The following is a 23,682-nucleotide window of genomic DNA, read 5'->3' as shown; positions in this document are numbered from 1 at the left end:
GTTAACGTTAATCTCAACACACAACTAGCCTTCCTCCCATGTGATCACACTAGTCGTCGTCCGATTCGCTGTCTCTGCCCGTGGGCAGTGAGGACCTGATGGAGCTCATCAGATGGTCCTGGATCTGTTTCTTGGGGTTCTCCTCCAGGTCTGTCTTGATGGCGCCGGACTCTGCTAACCTCCACTCGAGCTCTGATTGGACAGACACAAGTCACATGATCAAACTCGTTGCTATTTATCACAGGGTTCTCCCAGAAGAATGTAACAGTGGCGCTGTGCCGCCATGCTCTCTTTCCGGCGGCACTATGTGGCATTTCACAGCCAAGTAGGGGTTCGCGCCAATTATATTAAGTATTTTCTAATTATGTTAAGAAAATATTAAGTATTAAGAGCGCGCTCTCACTCTCACTCACACTCACACTCTCACTCTCACTCTCTCTGGTCCTACCGTCAGCCTTGAGGTTCATGCCCCCGAAGACGAGGGGGCCAATGAACTGAGCCTTCATCTCCCCCTCGTGGTAGACGAACACTGTGGGCAGGTTGCGGTCGGGGTAGTTGGGGATGCAGGTGGTGGAGATGGACTTGAGGAATTTAGCCTGGGGGAACTTCCTGGCCAGCTCCGCCAGGTGCTGGTTGATCAGTGTGCACAGAGGTATGCTGGGAAACAGGGAAGGGTAATATATTAAGTGATTGGTCCTATGAGGCACTGCTTTCTCTTACTCTATCCGCAGCCTACATATAACTAACCATATTAAACATTGCTTGCCAAGGTATAGCACGCTGACGCAATGAGTCATATAGAGTCCCATGTTGCTCGCCAGGTTGTAGTCTGTTAAGGCTAGCAGTCTCACCCCTGTTTGTAGAGGTGCAGCACCACCCAGATGCCCTCTCCAGCCTGGTTCACCTCCTTGACGTAGTCCTGACCCGAGATCTCCTCCAGTGATCCGAACACGTTCTTCAGCTGTGTGGCCTTCCACTCCGCCAGACGCTTCTGTCTGCAGAGAACCACCCGGTCAACGCTCTCTCCCAACACGCTTATCATCATTCATGTGTCAAGTGTGCAACAGATTATGTTGTGCGATTCCCACGTGATTACTTTAATCTTAAAGCCCGGTAGGCTTTAAGATTAATGATGTTTCTGGAATGAAATGTGCAGCACTGGAAAACCAAACCGAAGAGGGTTTGTTCACCGACTTGACTTCCTGACCGGTGACTTCAGGCTGCTTCAAGTCCTGTTGTGACTAAACTATGTTAACCTTGTTTTATTCATATTAGTCTAGGTTTAGGATGACACTTAGATCAGTCTGGACTGATATTTGTAGCGTAGCCTATTTTTTGCCTTGTTTTGTGATAACTGTTCTGTTTAAACTAGTTTAGGTAACATTAGTCGAGTTCATTTTAGTCCAGTCTACATAATTCCATTGAATCCAAACAGACCAGCTTCCTTTGCTGACCGCTGATCTTACCGGTACATCTCCATAGCTGATTCGTCTTCATCACTGAACTCGTCTTCATTCTCCTCCAGCTCCTGCAGACTCATGCTCTCGTAGGTCTTCACTACAGAAACAGAAAACCAGGGTCAGGATCATGCTAGTATTAGTAGTGCAGAACCTTTGTAGAAATACAACAGCAAAAGGTTTATACAAGATTATAAATTGTATTTATAAAGTGCCTTCCTAGAAACTCAAACAAACTTTACGAAAAAGGCAATAAAAACAAAGAAATATAAAAACAAATAATCTTAAACAATTTAAAATAGCAAAAATATTTCTAAAGAGCTCTCATATAGAGGTCTGATGACAAAATGTGCAGTCTAACATGACATTTTCACAAAAACGAATTGGACGACCGTGAGCATCCTGGTTGCCATACCGATGGACTGCTGCTCTCGGGCCAGCGCCGCCTCCTCCTCCTCATCCTTGATGATCTCCTTGGGAGGGAGGACCCCCTTGCGCCGAAGGATGTCGTTCCACTCAGTGTCCTCATTTGGGTCCTGGGGACAAAACCGAGCACCTTTAAACCCCCATAGTCCTCAATCCGATTTAACTATTCGGAATTTTTGCTTATCTAGTCGACTATTCTTTTTTTTACTCATATTTTGTATTCTCTATTTTCCTTAAATTGTTTTATCTTGAGCAGCGCAACTGTGACAAAAGATTTCCTTCGGGAATGCTAAGTAATCTGAATCCATTAATATTGCACAAAAAATCCTTGGAAGTTATATTGGCCGAGTGGCATTAGGCTGCCCAGTAGCGCCGTCAGCAGCATACTAGTGGCCAATGCGTAACGGTTCAGGAAGCAGAAATCTGAATTAAACCCACATTCCAAAAACCCGACCGAATAATAGAGAGAACAATATTCCTACATCGCTTTAATTCTCCATTTACAATGACGGAACAGATCGCCAAGTAATGTGTTTTACTTTTAAGGAAGTAAAGATAATGCCATACAATTGACCGATTAACTAAAGTGAATTGGTATTTTGGTAAGAATAGTGCGTAATATCAACCGTTTCTATTCACTGTTTTGCTGCACAGCTGAACCAGAGAGCTGAGATAAAACATTCATACTAACAGTAATATCACCACAGCTGTAAACACTTCTATCAAATGGTCAACCTTTGTTAGATTAACGCCCCAGAACTAACAAGAGCGTGTTAGATTCGTACTTTAACCATTACTGACCTGCATTTTGACAGAAGAGCTGAGATCAGAAACCACCCAACTACCGGAAACACATGGACTGCCCCCTGACTGCCTCCGACGCAACACCACCACCACAATTCGGCCCTATCATCGAAACATGTATTTAAGAAGCTAGATTTAATACATGTTATATTAAAACAGAATAACTATACCATATTGTCCTGAACTATGTTTTTTTTATGTTTTATGTATGTTATCTTCGTTTAAGAGATTAGGAACCTATTTTGGGGGGGACAATAATAAACGTCGCATTGACTTCCGCCTTACGCCTCAATATGACCATACAAGGAGAGGGAGCGCTACGTTCAGTCTGAAGCAGCTGAAAGGGAGACAGCTGTATATACCTCAGAGGGAGCCGTCAATCATCACGCACACACAGACACACAGACACACAGACACACACACACACACACACACACACACACACACACACACACACACACACACACACACACACACACACACACACACACACACACACACACACGCACTCACGCCCCCCCCCCCTCCCCCACACACACACACGTACATACACGCACACACCACACGCACGCACAGCACAAGATTCACCAATGTTTGTTTTGTGATAAAGATAGTGTAGTCAGGGTATGTAGCAATGACAACCACTCTCTTTAAGAACGTTTTTCCTATCCAACTACATTAGAAAAACATGCCCGTTAATCATGGTAAATTTACCATGATCTAATCAGGATCCATTTTCCTGTTCTAATTAAACTTTTCCTCATTCAAAAATTACATGAGTTTCTTTCAATACAGTTACTGTGAAGTCATACTTAGCCTAATGATGTAATGTATTCAATTGTTTCCACTGTAATCTTCGCGAATGAACTTCATCATCTAATCAATGGCCCTCACGACATCTTTAGTTGAATCCTCTTATTTTTCGTTTTTCTCCCTGTTATTCCACTTTGGCCGTTATAATTATCCTACTACAATATTTGGGCTTGTAGGTCAAAGGTTCATATTTACATTCGCACACTCATTGTCAGTTCATTTTAATGAAGACTTAAACTCTTGAATAAAATATGTGATCAGGTAAGAGGCTGCTCAGGTGAGTATGCAGATGTAGATTCCGATACAGGGTGTGACCAACAGTCCTATAAGTGATCAGACACCCATGAGTGATAATGGTTATACACATCTTATTATACATGCATGGTAATCATGATGCCGGTATCATGAGAATAAGCCAATCACAACCCGACCGCGAGCCCTCGCCCGGAACAGAGGGAATGAGAGCTTGGAGAAAATGCGGAAATAAGTCGCCACTGGCTGTTGTGTGTACTACTTACACACACCCATGGTTGACTGTACTTCTGCATACTAGACATCCACTTCCACAGAGAGCGTGAGTGAAACCATGAGCGGAGAAAGTGCATCACTGCGGGACGCCCAGAGCTCCGCAAACCGCGTCTCCTTCTCCCTTTAAATCCTCCGGTGGGTCTGTTTGTTTTTTAAACACCACAACACAGCATCGACCTGCCGGGTGTCCGGCCTGGCCGTGGATCATGTGGCTGAATCCAGAGGAAGTTTTGCTGAAAAACGCGCTGAAGCTTTGGGTGACGGAGAGAAGCAACGATTTCTTCCTCCTGCAGCGACGCCGAGGACACGGAGACTCTGGGGGCAAACTCTCAGGTAAACAAACCAAGACAAAACCCTAACCAACACCCTTCTCATGTGGCATCAGGGCCACCAAGCAAACACCTGGTCTTCTCACGATTATTGGCTACATTCTTCTCTACATTGTTGTCTGTCCCGCTTTCGGTGCTTTCCACCCTCCCCCCCCCCGCCGCCGATGAGCGTTTATCTTCTGGGAGCTTTTCCGTCTTGGGAACAGGATATATCACTATGTCTAAACAGTAAAGTAGGGGCGACTGTTATTGGGTCGTTGACTACCTGTTGATCAGGCGTGCGTGTGTGTGTGTGTGTGTGTGTGTGTGTGTGTGTGTGTGTGTGTGTGTGTGTGTGTGTGTGTGTGTGTGTGTGTGTGTGTGTGTGTGTGTGTGTGTGTGTGTGTGTGTGTGTGTGTGTGTGTGTGTGTGTGTGTGTGTGTGTGTGTGTGTGTGTGTGTGTGTGTGAGTGCGTGCTTGTGATCTTGTTTCAGTCATCACATCCTCTGTGAATTTACCTTGCTGAGAAACTGAGGAACTTACTGACAACTTCCTATTATATTCTCCAAGCTCTAACCACCTACTGTACAGTACTGTTCTGGGACTTTCTGGGCTTTCCAGTGACATGTGAGCTGAGTTCAGGCCAGAGCAGCTTTATTACATAAAAACGTTATTACATTATTCTGTGATTCAGTTTCATCACTCTGCTACTATGGAAACCCCATCCCAGCTCTATAGGCTCTATACATCGGCTCTGTACTGTGCAGCTAATTAGAGTACATTTAAACTCTCTACTTTTTCATTCTCTGAGTATGTTTCCACTCACTTTTATCTTAACTGTGTGACTTTGACTCTGTCTGCACCTCTGATCGAGTCCCGGCCCGGAACCATTACAACAGGCTGATCTATTACCTGTACTCACAAGGAAGGGAGTGCATGCGTTAGACGATGACCACATACAGCTAGAGGGGTATTCTATGGTGCAGGAAAGGAACAAGAAACAACATATAAATCCTGTTGATGTGTGAGAAACAAAAGACCGGCTGGCTTCACATCTCTGTAGCTCCCACCGTCGACGTGGGAGCACCAGTGATCCCCAACATCTGGGACTCTAAACCTTGTACACTGGTAGACTGGACTGGAAATAGAGTGTAAACCGACATTATGTTGTTTAATATAGACATGTTCAAATGTAGTTCAACAGTTGGACTTTTTTTGCAAACATACAGATTAGTTTAAGATTAGATTAGGTGTACTTTTTGTTTCCCAGACAGAACATTCGGATACCACAGCAGCTAGAGGGGTATTCTATGGTGCAGGACTGTCAATACACATACTGTACTGTAGTTTAATATAATTTCGGCCCTATAAATACACATACTTTAAATATCACAGACCAGACCAGACTGGGAGCCGACAATTATCAAACGACTCATATTTCCAAGATGTTTTAAAGGTCGTAGTAGCAACGTTTGTAATAGTGGTCTCTTACACAATAGTGGTCTCTTACACAATTACTATCTCGAAAGTGTCAAGTATTTAATACTATTAGAGATCTTGATTAACAGTGCGGTGTGTTGACCGATGTCAGGAAATGCAGGGGGGGGGGGGGGGGGGGTATTTGCAAAGCGGATTTTGATGTTATTATTTTGTTTATTTCACTTTATTCTAATGTTTTTATTGCTCCCCGCAAAAAGCAATGGCTGTTATTAACTGAATGATCGCTAGCATTTCTATCAACATAAATAATAAAACATGTACCAAACTCTTTTGGTTGGTACCCTTTTGGTGTTTTGTCACCAAGCCCTAGATGATACCATTTCCTGTCCGGTGTGATTGTGACATCATATCCTGTGATTTATGGCAGGTCTCCTGGTGGGCGCGCTGGACACGATGCTGGACTCCAACGCCAGGGTCACGCCCTTCAGGATCCTCCACCAGGTCCCCTCCTCCCAGGTCAGCTGGGTCATCGCTAGTGGTACGACCCGTCTCTCTGTCTGCTACACCCATATTCCTGTTCATCTACGGTATTGACGGCCTGATGTAGTTGACTGCTGTCTGGGGGTTTTGTCCTCTAGGGGCCACCATAGAGGAGGTCAGCCGCCACTGGGACTGGCTGAACCACAATGTTCTCCACTTGCTCTCGGTTTTCGAGAACAAGGTCGACATCTCCAGCTTCGTTAAAGGGAAGGTCAAGGTGAGGTCGTACTGCAAGCGCAAACGTATTCTCATTAATCACACCGTGGTCACACCCAAACACAGTCTTCTCTGTTGGTACCAGAGGATTGTTACCTTGTCGTGACGGATGCTGTTGGTTTCCTCCTCGATATCCCTCGCCCTCTCCGCTCTCCTGTCCTCCTCTGCAGGGTCTGATAGCGCAGGAGGCGCGGGGTCGACAGACGGCCCAGGAGGAGGACCCGGAGCGCTTCCGGGAGGCGCTCCAGAAGTTCAAGCTGCACTTCGGCCTCCCGCCACAGGAGGTGCTGGTGGCGCAGTTCCCCTGCTGCTGCTGGAAGGGCCGGGTCCCACGCCAGGGCGTACTGTACCTCAGCACCAATCACATGGCATTCTACTCCTTCCTGCTGGGCAAGGAAGGTCTGTACCGCAACTATGTCCCCCCTAGCCTCCTTTGTAGAAACACGCTAATAAAACAAATATAAATTATTATTCAGAATCTGAATCATCATCCGAAATGTAAGCGCCAAGTGTACAAAGAGTTGATCGTGGTTCTTATATATAATAACTATAGATACTCGCTAGTACCACTAAGAGGCCTAAACTTTGACCTGCTGTAGTTCAATTAAATATGGTACCATTAATGTTTGACCTTGTAGCTTAATAAATCGTATCTCCACTGTAAAGATTTACCTTTGACCTGCTGTTAAATCGTAGCCCCCACTGTAAGATTTGTCCTTTTGACCGTTTGTAGTGATATTAGCGACATTGTGAGGTTGACCTTCAACCCTTCTGCCCTCCCCGTAGTAAGGTTTGTGGTGCCGTGGGCGGAGGTGAGACGGGTGGAGCGTGTGTCTGCGGGCCTGATGACGGAGGTGGTGCGGGTGGGCACCAGGCAGCGGCAGCGGGACTTCTCCATGTTCCTGAACCTGGACGAGGCCTTTGGGCTCGTGGCCCAGCTGGCCGACATCGCCCTGCGGAGGCTGCTGGACAGCGAGGGCCTGGAGCTGGACCGCTCGCTGCAGCAGCCGGCCCGCATGACCAAGAGGTGAGCGACTCTGCTACTGTCGTCGGGTCCGTACTGTACTGCCATCCAATCGCATCTGGGGTCGGACCGCTTGCTGCTGTTGCCATGAACGCACCTGAGATCCAGAGGTCACCGTCGGGTTTAATATAGTATGATGGCCTCACTAATCACAATCTATAATCTAATCCAATCTATTGTGATTGAATCAACTGTAATATCATCTATAATCTATAAAATGCAGTTTAATGTAATCTGGAGTGGGACTGCACACTACAGTACCCCGCAAGCATCACCAAGAGGTCAACACCTAGTCAAATCTAATCTGTAATCCAATCTACTGTAATCTAATCGACCCTTCTGTAATCTAATGTAATCTACTGTAATTGTATCTTTAATTCTATTCAATCTAATCTGGAGCTGTACTGCATGCTGCAGCAGCCTGCACTCAATTACTAAGAGGTAAGCATCAGGTTGCCTATGCTATCATCTACTCTAATCTAATCTGTGATCTAATTTGACTAATCAAATATAATTTAAAGTAGTCTGGTCCACTCTGCAAAATATTTTCTAGATTAAATACGAAATGTGTTAGAGGTGACCACTTCCTTCTGCAAAATACCGTCAGCATCAGCAAGTCAGCCTTGACTACCAGTAGAGCACATCACTGCATTTGATCAGATGTTTAAATAACTAAAATAATAAATATATAAAGTTCTGGGTTTCTACCTATAGTATACTGTAGACCAGGGGTTCTCAAAGTTTTGACAACCGAGGGCCAATTTAGGAACCCAAAATTTGACTGAGGGCCGCCAAAGGAAAAAAAATGTTGGCGGGATACTCCGTCAGCATCCCAGTGGTGAGAAAAAACATTGCACCCGCACCGTGGACCTCTGGGAGGGAGGTCAAGTGAGGTCTAAATCATGAAACTGAGGTTCACCCTTTCAAAGTAATGTACAGCCGGATTAAAACTAAAAAATGTAAAAGGATTTAATTGAAAGCTAGAGAGAGTCGAATTTTCTCTTTATATTTCTTTATATTTGTTTAAATTAATATTGATTAAAAAAAAAAAAAAAAAGTTTTTTATTTTTTTTTATAACTTACATAATTATGTATGTCATTGCGGGCCGCCAGGAATGATTCCGCGGGCCGCACTTTGAGAACCAATGCTGTAGACGTACTGTGGGGTCGAATTAGCTCAGGAGGATAAGCGGGTTGCAGGTTGCTAGTTCAATCCCAAGTGCCTCCTAGTTGAGTACTGAGGTGGCAGGACGCCCAACCCTAACTGCTCCGGTACAAAGGGTTGTAAGTCGCTCTGGATAAAGCGTCTGCTAAATGCTCTACATTGAAATTGAATGCCACCAGTAAAAGTAAGTAAAACTTACATTGAAAATAAGAACTGAGAATAACCAACCAATTTTATCTATGACAGTGAATGAAGAACAGAACCGAGAGATTACCACACATTGAGGGCCCAGATAAAATTAGAGAACTATGGAAAACATTCAGAGTCAAACATGTGGATAATGGGGTTAGCTACCTAGAAATAACTGTTTAACCAACTAGTTAACAGATGTCAACTGCTTGGAGGAGGAAGATGGGGATGAGGGTCAGCAAGGGAAGGAGAAGGACAAGGAAGACAAAAATTAGGTGGGAGAGGAGGAGGTGGAAGAGTAGGAGGGATGAGGTGGAGGACAAGGAGGAGGAGGAGGTTGAGTGGGGGGGGGCAGAGGTTGCAGACAAGGAGGAGGAGAGCGGTTGGTGTTGTCAGGTAAACCTGTGGTCAAAGTGTTTGGGAGGGAAGAGACGTTTGTTTCCAAGCATGATGACTCCCTGGAGTCTAGAGAAAACCAGCTCTTACATACGATGAACCTTTCGAAAGGTTGAAAAAACAACACTTTTAATACGGACAGAGCATTGGGCTGTGCCGGGGTCCGCTGCAGTTGTTGAGCCTCTTCCCTGTGTGTTTATTCATTGTTGAGCTCTTTGGTTTGCTCTTCCGTTTCCTCTTTGTGTGTTGGGTGTCGTGCTGGTCGTAGAGGCCGCCTGACACTCATTGTTCAGGACGGGTTTATTATTAGATCTGTGGGATTCGTGATGACCGTATCCTGATCTAATGAAGGAACTCCCTGTCTGAGCTGGACAGACGGCCGAAGGTGTGAATAATTACATAGCCAAGAACAAGCATGTGTATGTCTGTCTGCGCAAAAGTCATAGTACTTTCTTTTATCAGACTATCAGCTGGTTGAGTCAAGTCGTGCAAAGAGCCACCTGTGGTCCAAACTTGTCCATAACTCTTTGCATAGAGCTGTGTCCTTGTGAGATTGGAGATCATTTTAAAATACCACCATCAGTTTAGTCATGGGGAACAACAGGAAACAAAATAGATTACACGATGGAGAGGAACTACCAAAGCACAGCTACATTGATTCAAATGTATTCTTAGCTACGGGAAGATGGGTGGATAACTGGTACTGACTCGGCTCTCTATCAGCTGTTACTTCAGCTACAATCCATGGCTGAAACCTTCACAGCAACCCCACCTTGTAAATTAGCATGCACGTCTGGCCCTTAACCTAGTTAATAGTTTAGTTTCTCCAGTTTTCATCTGATACTCAGTCATGGGAGAGTGCCTTGTAGTTCTGCATTAACCCGGGCTTCCGTTTGTAGGGCATTCCTTCTGTCAATAATCATACATTTATTTTTTGCATAAATAATTCATTTGCATATACATTTATACTACACTTAATGTGTATATACAAATATTTTCTTTGTGTATTCTTTGTAGTTTTATAATCTATTATATGTTTATTTATTATGTTAGGCTTCAATTCTCTACATCTTATTCCGACTCTAACTATAAACTTGTGTATTGGTTGTTTATCTGGAGTAGAAGGATTCTAGGGATATTTAGGTCACTTCCATGTTTAAAAATGTAACTTCTTACCCCCCCCCCCCTTCCTTCCATGAGCTGTGGCTGGGGGTAGGGGTGTGTCCCGGGGGTAGGGTTCTGTCCCGGGGCTCTGGGCCATGGTTCTTCTCTGCTCTCTCTCTTATAAAACGTCAAGATGGATAGCGATGAGGGCCAAGGAATTACTTCTAGTTGGCAGAGATACAAAGTTGAGGGAGATCACTATAGTTGAATCTACTATATAAATACTGTTACTGTATCTACTGTTTATCTATTATAATTGTCTGCACTGCCGATATTGCAAAAAAACAAAGGAGCAAAGCACTATCATGTTTTATAGTTGTGATTTTGTACTTTGTTTGTTCAGCCTCACTTGTTGTAGGACCCATTGGGTAAAGCTGCTAAACGTCGAAATGTAATGTTTTCTGCTACACCGTGTGCACCGTGTGCTACAGTCTGAACAGAGGGGCGCTGGGGCAGCACATGCCCAACATCGGACCAGCCCCCCCGAGTGCCACCCCGTCTCAATCTGGCATATAAATAAAATGAGTTCCTTTTGTGGACTTTGTGTTTTCATTTTGTATGTATGTGATCAAAGCCCAATGCAGCGTTTTATTTGGTCACAAGCCGTTTGGTCTTAAGTATCCCGGGGCCTGACTCTCTGTCCCCCCCCAGGGTTCTGGAGGAGCAGGCTCTGAGGGACTACGTCCTGGCTCTGTTCTGGCTGCCCCGGGCCGAGCGGCTCCACGAGGTGGCCTCCTGCTCCGTGTGGGCCCCCCACGCCCGCGCGCACACGGCCGGGACCCTCTACGCCACCGACAGCTACCTGGGCTTCTCCGGCCGGGGGGAGGGCACCTGTCTGCTGCTCATACCCCTCTGTGAGGTACCTGAACCCTAGAAGCCCCATCACACTCCCTGCACCCGTCCGAAGCACCTGGAACCACTTATGACACGCAATAACTGTCTGAGGGACTTGGACACACTTATAACACACATGTCACACACCGTGCCCCTGTATGAGGTAGCTGTCCTATATACTCCCCTATAACCCAATTTACCTCAGTCTGAGTTACCTAAACACACTATTATAGCACACCTTACTTTAGCTCTGTCTGTAGTACCTAGGACTGACCCTACCTCTGGCTGAAGTAACAAATCTGGACCCTACCATACACCTGCTTCAGCTATCTAAACACGCCTGGTTATAAACAACCTCTTGAGACTCACACGGTGCGTCCCTAGATGTCAGAGCAACCCGTAAAGGTCACACAGTCGTCACGGCATGATTTGTCCTAGATATGAACAGGGGTAGATAGTCAGGACATGGTGTGTGACCATTTTAAGTTCATTTCCTTGTCTGTACGGTTATTTGTGTTCAGAGGCGTCTTGTCGGCCTTGCTGGAAGTGGAGATTATTGTTTTCAGGAGATTATGGTTACTCATTTACCCGGCCTGCCCCACTTTCTCCCTCACAAACCAGTTTTTCTTCCCATGAGATTTCCCAAGGGGAAGTGATATATGTATTATTTGCTGTATCAATAATACGGGTTGTTCAACAAACTGGTTAAAGCCTAACACACAGTGGTTTTAAAAATGAAACACGGTGTCTCAGGTTTTGTCTGAAGTGAACTCTGTACCGGTGACAGTTAGTCATCTAGGGGCATCAGTAGTGACACCTGGACGTTCACACATCCTTCTTAACACAGGATCTCTCTCGGTGTGCTTAACACACACACAGAGAGGAACACATGACTCAGAAATGTGGGCACATAATTCCTATTTTATTAATGAAAATCAATGTTGTATTATTACCCCAACATACCATATTTTACCGCACCATACCTTTAAATATGTTGACAATTAGAACATTAATAACATTAATTTTCTAATAAATTAATTTCAAGGCACCAAAGGGACTTTGGTGGCTTAGACAGCCATGCTGGTACAAAGCCAGTGTCCTGGACTTAGCTCCCCTACTTCTGTTTTTTTTGTGACCAGTCGGTGCCAGGAGCTCGGTTAAACGGCTCATTAATGAAAAGCCCAACATACCTCATAAACACTTCACCAAATTGCTAGCCTGACATTGCCAGACCCGTTCTCAAATGAGTATTGGTCTGGAACCTCTCAGTACATTTTGGATTTAAAAGGGGCGTAATCAACTGTCAGAACCTGTGGCTCTGGACACAATCGATCAGACCTCCAACCATTCAGAGCAACCAAATGCGTTACATAAACGCAACTCTCCTATAGGGCACTCCCTGTATAGTCATCATATTAAACATGTTACATAAATGTTTGAGATTGGCCCGACCTAGTCCAGGTCTGCTGGAAATTGGTCTGAATTTGAGTGGGGGGCCAGAAGCATGTGCCAGAGTAAGTAGGAACTCCCCAGCACCCACAAACCATGAGAAGGAAGAGCCAAGGGAAGGAATCCCTCCTTTAAGCGATGGCTAGGAGGGTAGAAGTTGCTGCGATAACCTTATCACATTCCAGAAGGTACCCCCGCTGATCGTTAAAGCACTTTCCTGATGTCTGTTGTGACCAGGTACTGTCGATAGAGAAGGCCGAGAGCTCCAGCCCGCTGCCCAACCCGGTGATAGTGAGCATTCGAAGTAAGAAGGCCTTCCAGTTCATCGAGCTGCAGGACAGAGACGACCTGGTGGTCAGCCTCAACGACCGGCTCAGAGCGCTGCAGTGGAAACACTCCATGTATGCCAACAAACCTGCCCGGAAACCACTGGTACGTACGTACACAGCTTCCTCCCTCTGAGTGAAGTATAGTGGGTACTAATGTTCTAGGTATGGAACATAGCATTATTTAAGGAAACCTTCATATGAAAGTGCATGATTCTTTTCCTGGTGGTTTTCCATTTAGTAAAGTTCCTCAGGGTACGCTTTTAATAAGGTTTAGGTTTTTTAGGTCGCCTGATTGTCTCCCTACTGAAATAGTTGTGAATCAATTGTAATAGTGCCTCTTAATCACAGTTACAGTCTCAAAGGGCTTCATGGGCCCCACATTATATACAACACTCTCTTACCCTAAGTCTGAAAATTGTGAACGATAATTATACTATATTATATAAGTTACAATACATACACAGACCTCGCAAAATGTGACCTTAAAAGGTGTTTTTGCATGATTAATAAAATGACAAAATCCAGTTTTTGTGAATCAAACTTAAGAGATTCCAACCAATGTATAAAGTCTGCCAAACCCTATAGGGAACCCTTGAGACCATCTCTGACCCTGGTGTCTCCCTTCCAGAGCCCCCAGACACCCTACTACACCTTCTACTATGACACGGGCTGCTCCGACGAGGAGGAGGTGGAGGAGCACGTGCTGCGCAACACCGTCAACACAGAGGCCCTTATGACCGCCTTCAACCACGGGCTCCATGGAGATAACAACCTCCACAGCAAGGTACACGCCCTTTACCAAGAGTCCTCCATGGAAAACCCAGTGGGGCCGAGTGTCGAAGGGTTAGACTGACCCGGACTGGTTTTATTTGTGTATGCGTTCTATTTTTCTGATCGTAATCTAGTTGAATACAACCTATCAAACCTAATCTAGACTCATCTAGACCAGTGTAGTCTAATTCTAATATCGATTTGATTGTAATTCTCACAGGAAAGCTATTACCTGATTTGAATGCTGATCACATGGCGTTCATGTGTGTTTGTTTGTATGTGTGTAACAATGGTTCAATGTATGTGTGTATTAATATACGTGTGATTGTGTGTGCAGAGTATGGAGGAGCGTCTGCTGCTGCTGTGGGAGGATCACTTCAGTGAGTTCGGACGCGGCGTCCACATGTTCCGCACCGACAGGATGGACAGGCTGGTTGCTATGGGGATCCCAGACTCACTGAGAGGAGACCTTTGGATGACCCTATCTGGTAACAGCTGCTGCCTGTGTGTGTGTGTGTGTGTGCGTGCGTGCGTGCGTGCGTGCGTGCGTGCGTGCGTGCGTGCGTGCGTGCGTGCGTGCGTGCGTGCGTGCGTGCGTGCGTGCGTGCGTGCGTGCGTGCGTGTCGTACCACTTCGACAACTAGATATGTTCGTCCACATATGCACACACACTTCCACACCGGCGTCCCTTGAAGAGTATTCTAAAATGCATTTTTGCGGCTACCAAATGATGCTACCTGCGTTTGGAACTGTTAGGCGAAGACACTTCATCAAAAGTCTCTCTCCGTGCCCCCATCTCTTCATCTTTCTGTATCTGTCCCTCTCTCTTTCTCTCCTTCGTCCTCTATCTCTTTCTCTACATTACTATCTTCAAGTAGTATCTTCCTGTGTGTGGGTACGTGTGTGTGGATATTCCCATGCTGTGAGTTGTGCAATAAAGTAGACTTTGGTTTCTATGGAGATGGATCATGTCGGGACATGACTCTGTACACCTGATGTCATCCAAAAAAACCTGAATAGCAGCATTAAGCATATGGTAGGGAGAGGGGCTGCTCTGTCTCTAAAACCGCTGCTTATCAAGTGTTGTTTGTCAGGTGTTGCTTAGCAACCAGTATCTGATTTCTTTACACAGTTAAAAACACTTGTCCCTTGTCGTCCTTTGGTTATTTATTCACAGAACATGGGATACTCTAAGCAGGTTTACAATGTTATAAACACAGCGTGGTGACGTGGTTAAGTCAAGTCTATTGTAATAGCGCCTCTACAGCACAGTTACAGTCTCAAAGGGCTTCATGGGCCCCACATTATATACAACACTCTCTTACCCTAAGTCTCTCTTAGATTCAAAGGCAAAACTCCCCTGACCCAGAGGGAAGAAACCTTGAGAAGGAACACAGACGAGAACGGTTAGGAGGGCAATAGCTGCCATAAGAGGCAGACACGTACTGACATGTAAAACGTAATGCATAGCGAGCAAAAACAACTAAGATAACGTTGTGAGAACATGTTGTCATGGCGTCAGAATGTCATGAACGTGAACTAGTCTGTCTGTCTGGCAGACTGAAAGAGTCATCAAGAAGAACCAAACCCTGACATGCCTTCAAGAAGAGAAGACTCCCTCTGTAGGTCAAACATGCTATTGCACTCGTCGCCTGTACCTGGCTGACACGGTGACAGACACGCCGACGTGAAACCCCCGTCCCCGCAAAGACGCGGTCAAGGTTTCATTTGTATGGCGTGAGTGACGGTGTGTTTCCGGGTGTGGTTCGGCCCAGGCCGGCCCATGTGTTCTCGGTAAGGAACGGTGTGTTCCTGTGTGCAGGCGCGGCGACGGAGCTGGCCTCCCACCAGGGTTACTACACCGACCTGGTGCAGCGGGCCATGGGCCAGAGCACCCTGGCCACAGAGGAGATCGAGAGGGACCTCCACCGCTCTCTCCCTGACCACCCCGCCTTCCAGAACCCCACCGGCATCGCCGCCCTCCGGAGGGTGCTCACCGCCTACGCCCACCGCAACCCCAAGATCGGATACTGCCAGGTAGACCACCCCCCCCCCCCCATCCACTATGGACAGTTACACCCCCATGGGACTTCGATGCACACCGTCATCCAACCTGGCCCTCACCCACCCTCTACACCCAACCCCTCACCCAACCCCCACACCCAACCCCACACCCACCCTCTACACCCAACCCCACACCCACCCTCTACACCCACCCTCTACACCCACCCTCTACACCCAACCCTCTACACCCAACCCCCACACCCACCCTCTACACCCACCCTCTACACCCACCCTCTACACCCAACCCTCTACACCCAACCCCCACACCCACCCTCTACACCCAACCCCCACACCCACCCTCTACACCCAACCCCACACCCAACCCCACACCCACCCTCCACACCCAACCCCACACCCAACCCCACACCCACCCTCTACACCCACCCTCTACACCCACCCTCTACACCCACCCTCTACACCCACCCTCTACACCCACCCTCTACACCCACCCTCTACACCCAACCCCACACCCACCCTCTACACCCACCCTCTACACCCACCCTCCACACCCACCCTCTACACCCACCCTCTACACCCACCCTCTACACCCACCCTCTACACCCACCCTCCACACCCACCCTCTACACCCACCCTCTACACCCAACCCCCACACCCACCCTCTACACCCACCCTCTACACCCACCCTCTACACCCACCCTCTACACCCAACCCCACACCCACCCTCTACACCCACCCTCTACACCCACCCTCTACACCCACCCTCTACACCCAACCCCACACCCACCCTCTACACCCACCCTCTACACCCACCCTCTACACCCACCCTCTACACCCACCCTCTACACCCAACCCCCACACCCACCCTCTACACCCACCCTCTACACCCACCCTCTACACCCACCCTCTACACCCACCCTCCACACCCACCCTCTACACCCACCCCCCACACCCACCCTCTACACCCAACCCCACACCCACCCTCTACACCCACCCTCTACACCCACCCTCTACACCCAACCCTCCACACCCACCCTCTACACCCACCCTCTACACCCACCCTCTACACCCAAACAACTACACACCCAACCTCCTGCCCCCCACATCCATCCTTCTGCACATCATGCACCTCTCACAACTGACCTCTAGTCCAACTGGTGCTGACCTTATGACCTCCGTGTCCCTAGTCTATGAAGACCCACCTTGTGCTGACCTTATGACCTCTGTGTCTCTAGTCTATGAAGACCCACCTTGTGCTGACCTTATGACCTATGTGTCTCTAGTCTATGAACACCCACCTTGTGCTGACCTTGTGACCTCTGTGTCTCTAGTCAATGAACACCCACCTTGTGCTGACCTTATGACCTCTGTGTCTCTAGTCAATGAACACCCACCTTGTGCTAACCTTGTGACCTCTGTGTCGCTAGTCAATGAACACCCACCTTGTGCTGACCTTATGACCTCTGTGTCTCTAGTCAATGAACACCCACCTTGTGCTGACCTTGTGACCTCTGTGTCTCTAGTCTATGAACACCAACCTTGTGCTGACCTTGTGACCTCTGTGTCGCTAGTCTATGAACATCGTGGCGTCGGTGCTGCTGCTGTACTGCCGGGAGGAGGAGGCCTTCTGGCTGTTGGTCGCTGTCTGTGAGAGGATGCTGCCCGACTATTTCAACCGCAGGGTCATAGGTGAGGGGTCAGGGGTCAAACCCACACAAAGAAACACAGTAAACAAGTTTAACAAACATTACATGCATTTTGTTCAATTAGTTAAGTTAGATTATTCTACTGGTGGACAATGGGAGATGCCCGGTACAACCACAGCTTACTACTGGTTATACTAGGAGTTTGAACATAGTAGTGTGTCCGTGCCAGAGGTCTGTGTCCCTGGCCTGACCTCTGATCTCTGTGACCCCTACAGGAGCCCAGGTTGACCAGTCTGTGTTTGAGGAGCTGATCCGGGAACGTCTCCCTGAGCTGGCGGAGCAGATCCCGGACCTGTCGTCGCTGTCGTCCCTGTCCCTGTCCTGGTTCCTCACCCTCTTCCTCAGTGTGCTGCCCTTCCCCAGCGCCCTCTGCGTGCTGGACTGCTTCTTCTCCCAGGGCATCCAGGCTGTCTTCCAGCTGGGCCTGGCTGTGATGCAGGCAAACGCGTCGCAGCTCAGTGCCAGCTCCGACGAGGGACAAGCCCTCATGGTGCTCAGCAGGTAACTCCATTGTGGTTTAAACCGCGGCCTAAGCTTGTTAGACTGTCAAACAGGCTATTACAGAACATAGTATTTTTCTTTGTGATTATTGTTAATATTTCCTTCAAGATTAATTAAGGACTCTGCCCAAGCATTAAGAGTCACCTGTATGTGGGAGGAGCTTAACGTCTGATATTATTACACCTGTATGGGAGGAGCTAAAGTCAGATATTATAACACCTTTATGTGGGAGGAGCTTAACGTCCGATATTATAACACCTGTATATGGGAGGAGCTAAGAGCTGACATTATGACACCGGTATGTGGGAGGAGCTTAACGTCTGATATTATAACACCTGTATGTGGGAGGAGCTTAACTTCTGATATTAAAACACCTGTCTGTGGGAGGAGCTTAAGAGCTGTTATTATAACACCTGTATGTGGGAGGAGCTTAAGAGCTGATATTATAACACCTGTATGTGGGAGGAGCTTAAGGGCTGATATTATAACACCTGTCTGTCGGAGGAGCTTAAAGGAGCATTTCACCGGTGGAGGCATGAATATGTATTGAAATTGGGTCCTATATGTAGTCGAATAATAATTTGGTGGTGCCGTCTTCACTGAGAAAAGGCAGAAAGTGACTTTTTGGCGCTTGTGGTTTGAAGACAACAACTCCCACCATGCACCACGATGCGCAGCTTCGCTGGCCACTCCCGCTGATCTAGCGGGTCCCACCCCCTTGTGCTTGTAGTCTCACGAGAATCCTCCCCTCTTACACTTCCTATTTACTTCTACGCAAAAATCGTCATATTGCGTCATCTTAAACAGGAAGTGTTGGAGATCGATACGGATCTCTCCAGTCTCTCCAGAAAATAAGGGAATGATGCACGACCATTCAAAAATATGAGTGGTATTCTAATGATACAAAGCTTAATGGAAATGGGTGAAGTTTCCCTTCAAGAGCTGAAATTATAACAGCTGTCTGTGGGAGGAGCTTAACATCTGACATTTTAATACCTGTATGTTGGTGGAGCTTAACATCTGATATTATAACACCTATATGTGGGAGGATCTTAAGAGCTGATATAACACCTGTCTGTGGAAGGAGCTGATATTATAACACCTCTGTATGTGGGAGGAGCTTATAACACCTGTCCTGTTTGGTGGGTTTAGTTTTCTGGACCAGGTGAAGCTTGAGGAGGAGCCGGTTTCTCCACCTCTTTCACCACCTGCGATGGAGGAGAACAGCATCATCATCTCCCCCACTAGACCCCCCGTCATCACAGACCTCCTCATGGACTCCTACCAGGTAGCACTCGACTCCTCCGTCCGGAATGTGATAGGATTCAGTCTCACTTTTAGGTTGGCTTAGAATCATAAACGGGTAGAGTACATTTACTGCACAAATACTGCTGTGTACATATGTCTTGATTAAGCACGTTTATTTTATTGGCCAGTATCAACATATATATATGTAAATTATTAGATAAATACACTCATTTTTAAACATTTGTTTTGTTGTTCTAATTATGTGTACTGCTGTTGGTTGGAGCACAGATCTTTTTTCTTTTGATCTTGTTGTGTTTCATTTAGATTGCATTGTGTGTGTTCTGACTGTGGTGTGTTTGTGTGTCACCAGAAATTCGGAGATCTGTCGGTGAGACAGCTAGAGAGACTCCGGTGTCGACACAGAATCCTCGTTCTGCAGGCCCATGAAGACACCAGCAAAGAGAACACAGTAGGACTTCCTCCTCCTCCTGACTCCTGTTCCATCTCTCTCTTCTTCCATCTCCTCTGTTATCCTCCTCTTCACTCACTTTCCATTCTGACTCTCGTATGTTTGACCTGGCCCAATAAAGCACTGAACTCCTCCTCCCCCCCCCCCCCCCCCCCACAGCTGAGGGTCGTAACCCCTGAGGTGTCCATCTCCCCTGAGGACCTGGCTGACCTCTACGACCTCTTCAAGGTACTGTTTCTGTTCCCATACATTATCTGAAGGAAACCAGATCACTTAAATAATAGATCAATTAACTATCTTCTTCAGGGGGAACAATGCTTCACAGCGACACGGGTCAATGTAAACCCCATTTGTGTAGGTCTGTATTGATATATTTGTGTATTTATTGTAAGTACAATTCTCTCTTCCCTCTCTTTATCTCCTCCTCTCTCTACTTATATCCATCTATCTCTCCATCTCCTCCCTCCTCATCCCCCCCAGACAGAGCACTTCATCACCCTCTACTGGGGGGAGGGCGGTGGTGCAGCGCTGGCTCTACAGCACCACGACCCGGGGAGGCCCTACCAGGAGCAGTACCGTCTGGGCCGCGCCCAGTTCCAGAGCCTGTACGGCCTGCTGGTGCCCTGGCTGTGTGAGCAGCAGCACAGTGACACCGTGGCCAACCGCACCTTCAACCTGCTGGACCAGGACAAGGACAACCTCGTCACCTTCAGAGAGTTTGCCGGCTGGCTCGGTAAGTTAGCCTGCGGTGTAGGCATGGTAGACTGCCGGCTAGATATGTAAGCTTGTTGCTGGCTGACATTAGCTGGCTGGCTAGTTTAGCCTGTTGGCTTTGAAAGATATGAATGCTGCATCAATATGACCAATGCTACCTGTGTGCTTAAGTTGCTCTATTTCTTTTTCAGACACACTTTACTGCGAGGATCTGAACGAGAGGATAAGACTGCTCTACTGCCTACACATTCCACCAGGTAACCCTCCCAACAGATTACATCCCACCGGTTAACACACTCAACCAGGTAACACACACTTCATCATGTATCACTATCCATGGTATAACACACTCCACCGGGCAACACACTCAACTAGGTATCACAGTCAACCAGGTAACACACTCAACTAGGTATCACAGTCAACCAGGTAACACACTCAACTAGGTATCACAGTCAACCAGGTTACACACTCAACTAGGTATCACAGTCAACCAGGTAACACACTCAACTAGGTATCACAGTCAACCAGGTAACACACTCAACTAGGTATCACAGTCAACCAGGTTACACAGTCCATCATGTAATACACAACACCAGGAAACACATTTATGGATTCCGACTTCAGACGTGTTGTGTGTAGATCCTGGAAAGGAGATAACCTTGTGTGTGTGTGTGTGTGTGTGTGTGTGTGTGTTCTCCCAGCGCTGACTGAGACGGAGGAAGACTGCCGTGGGATGAAGGGTCCCGTGGTGTCCACCAACAGACCGCTGTATGTGGACCGTCCCCCAGGTATGTCGACTGGAATAATAACATTGACTTGTGAATGACTGAATGAGCTGTCGCTGTGCTGTCTGAACCAAACCCCTTCTTGATGGCCGCTCTGTTTACTGTCGTCCCGTGGTCAGTGGTATCAGAGGAGGTGACAGACTACCAGGAGCAACTGAAGCGCATGTTGAAGGACCTAATGAAGGAGAAGGATGCGGAAAAACCACTTCCACTCATGAACCAGGTATATCACACTACTTCACAATAAAAGCAACAATTTCCTCATTCAACAGACACTAACCACGTAATAGCCTTTCACAATAAAAGCACACACTCCACTCATTACTCAGATGCAAAAAATTTTTTTTTGCATTTCACAATAAAAGTTCACACATCTTTCTGATCATGTGACCTTCCTTTTCTGGCCCAGCGTGAGTTCATCCAGTTCTGCAAGACGTTGTACAGCATGTTCCACGGTGACCCCGGCGAGAGCGAGCTCTTCCAGGCCATCGCCACGGTTACAAGCCTGGTGCTGCAGATCGGCGAGGTGGGCCACCGCGGGCGCCACCGCCTGGGGTCGGAGCTCAGCGACCAGGAAGAGGCGGGGCTTGGACAGGAAGTGGCAGTGACCCAGCAGGAGGAGGGGGAGGGGGACTGGATGGTGAGCTTCGCCCAGATCCTGGCCTCCCTGCTGACTGAAGCCCCTCTGGTGTTCTTCTTTGAGAAGCCTGTGGACCTGGCGGCTAAGATCTCCCAGGCCAAGGAGGTCCAGTACCACCAGAGGGCCGCCATACTGGCCCTCAATCGCTGAGCCAATCATCTCGCCGATCGCTGGAACCTTCCCTGGTAGGACCCCGTCGGAGGCCACACCTGGCCGACCAATCCAACGCTGAGAGTAAACCTAGCCTGCACCATGTAGCAAAGACCCCTGGTCTTGAATGTGTTCTGGAGGGTTGACCATCCAGAGGCCATTTGGGGAGCTGGTGGCTGCTAGGTGGGAGCTAGGGCTGCAAGATGGCAGAGATTCGGAGCTCAGCTGTGGAGCTCCAACAATACAAACATGGAAAGATACTGAATCCAACCAAATGTACAACTCCTGTCCAATGCCTGAGTACTGGTGCCTTCTACTGGGATTGCCCTCATTAGGGTATGCTTCATCGGTTGTGTAAAGAAGGGTTCCTTGGCTCTTAAATTGGTCCAGTTAGCATTTCTAAAGTGTGCCACTCCAGTGTGCATAACTCTGGGAAGGTTTGACGACAGAACAGTGACTTCATTTAAACTAAAGCCCTTGAATCCATCCCATCATGTCTCTGCTACGTCCACCAATCAGAAAACAGTACACAACTAACGCTACTGCTGAATGTGAAACTAATTAGCTTTCATTTTTGCCACTTTTTAAGAAACAAGCTGAGATGATACACACCAAATGTCAGGATATTATATTACTATATTTTGTACTTTAATTGTTTTCCTTTTTAATGCCTTCTACCTGTTTTACATAATGTAAATCAACATTTTCCGCCTGCATCTCCCTGACAAAACGGGAACAATTACTTTCTCCTACATTGCCTAATCTTCATCTAGACCAGGGTTCAGTGTTTATTATCCATATATTTACTGCCAAATGTTGCAGTTGTGCCTGAGAAGAAAGCTGTGATACTGAATCTGTGCCTGTTAGTCCGTCTGCTGTTCTGGTTCCATGTGTCAAAATGTTCTTTTGAGGACAACATTCAAACTGAACAACGGCAATGAGCTCTCCTGTGCCTGATAACTTTACGAGTATTTATTCCCTTAACTACTTTGACTAGTAGGACAATAATGGGTACACCTCATCATGGAACACAATCATGTCAAGAATGGTTAGTGATAGTACGACCTCAGCTAGATTGTCAAAAATGTCACATGTGTTGTTACACAATAAAACAAACCGAAAATCATTCCCATGTTCGTGGTGTATTACAAGTTGGTTTGCTAATATATTTCCTCAAAGTAGCATAAAATGATAATAGGACATCAGTATTTAGTTGATACATATACAGTACACAGTCAATTCGCTCAATTAGCTGTATTTTTGTTCTGTATCTGTCTTTAGTTCAAGCCTGGGTAAAACACTGCAGAGCTTAGGACCACAAAGAACAGGAATGAAAAGTCTTGATTACGTGTCTGACAATTCAGATTTAAATTGACAACGACAACAATGACCATGTGTAGGGGGTTAGTGAAAATATTAATAAACTCCTACAATCAAGACGTTTCGATATCCTTCAGTGTGCTCCACTAATTGTCGTTGGATTTCAGGTGCTATACTGGTCAGGAGATAGATTGTGGAGCATAGAGTAAGCATGCTATGCTGCATCGGATTAGGGTGAAGCCGAAGTACATTGTATATGTTGAGGAGAAACACA

At 47.0% G+C, this 23,682-nt stretch overlaps 2 protein-coding genes across 3 annotated transcripts; one reads left to right on the top strand and one right to left on the bottom strand.

Moving 5' to 3' along the window:
- Nucleotides 1-41: 41 nt before the first annotated feature.
- Nucleotides 42-4,063, bottom strand: pdcl3 (phosducin-like 3). 2 transcript variants are annotated; one of them, XM_060040651.1, is made up of 6 exons: nt 4,019-4,063; nt 1,873-1,993; nt 1,467-1,557; nt 852-995; nt 449-657; nt 42-192 (listed from the first exon to the last, which is right to left on the bottom strand). In XM_060040651.1, exons 1-6 carry the CDS (start codon nt 4,055-4,057, stop codon nt 50-52), a joined length of 747 nt encoding a protein of 248 aa, XP_059896634.1. In that variant the 5' UTR covers nt 4,058-4,063; the 3' UTR covers nt 42-49. The 2 variants fall into 2 exon arrangements, with proteins under 2 accessions (XP_059896634.1, XP_059896635.1); XM_060040652.1 differs by lacking the exon at nt 4,019-4,063 and adding an exon at nt 2,685-2,841.
- A 149-nt stretch (nt 4,064-4,212) lies between these two features.
- LOC132449049 (TBC1 domain family member 8) lies at nt 4,213-23,214 on the top strand. Its single transcript, XM_060040631.1, has 20 exons — nt 4,213-4,361; nt 6,204-6,314; nt 6,415-6,533; nt 6,703-6,931; nt 7,319-7,559; nt 11,122-11,333; nt 12,995-13,185; nt 13,711-13,866; nt 14,191-14,341; nt 15,676-15,890; nt 17,447-17,564; nt 17,797-18,082; nt 19,235-19,370; nt 19,701-19,799; nt 19,959-20,027; nt 20,280-20,532; nt 20,705-20,770; nt 21,215-21,301; nt 21,418-21,521; nt 21,708-23,214. Exons 1-20 carry the CDS (start codon nt 4,235-4,237, stop codon nt 22,086-22,088), a joined length of 3,351 nt encoding a protein of 1,116 aa, XP_059896614.1. The 5' UTR covers nt 4,213-4,234; the 3' UTR covers nt 22,089-23,214.
- The last annotated feature ends 468 nt before the right edge of the window (nt 23,215-23,682 follow it).

The sequence above is a fragment of the Gadus macrocephalus genome, chromosome 20, assembly GCF_031168955.1.
Source record: "Gadus macrocephalus chromosome 20, ASM3116895v1".
Lineage (NCBI taxonomy): Eukaryota > Metazoa > Chordata > Actinopteri > Gadiformes > Gadidae > Gadus > Gadus macrocephalus.
This window is presented reverse-complemented; position numbering and strand designations above follow the sequence as displayed.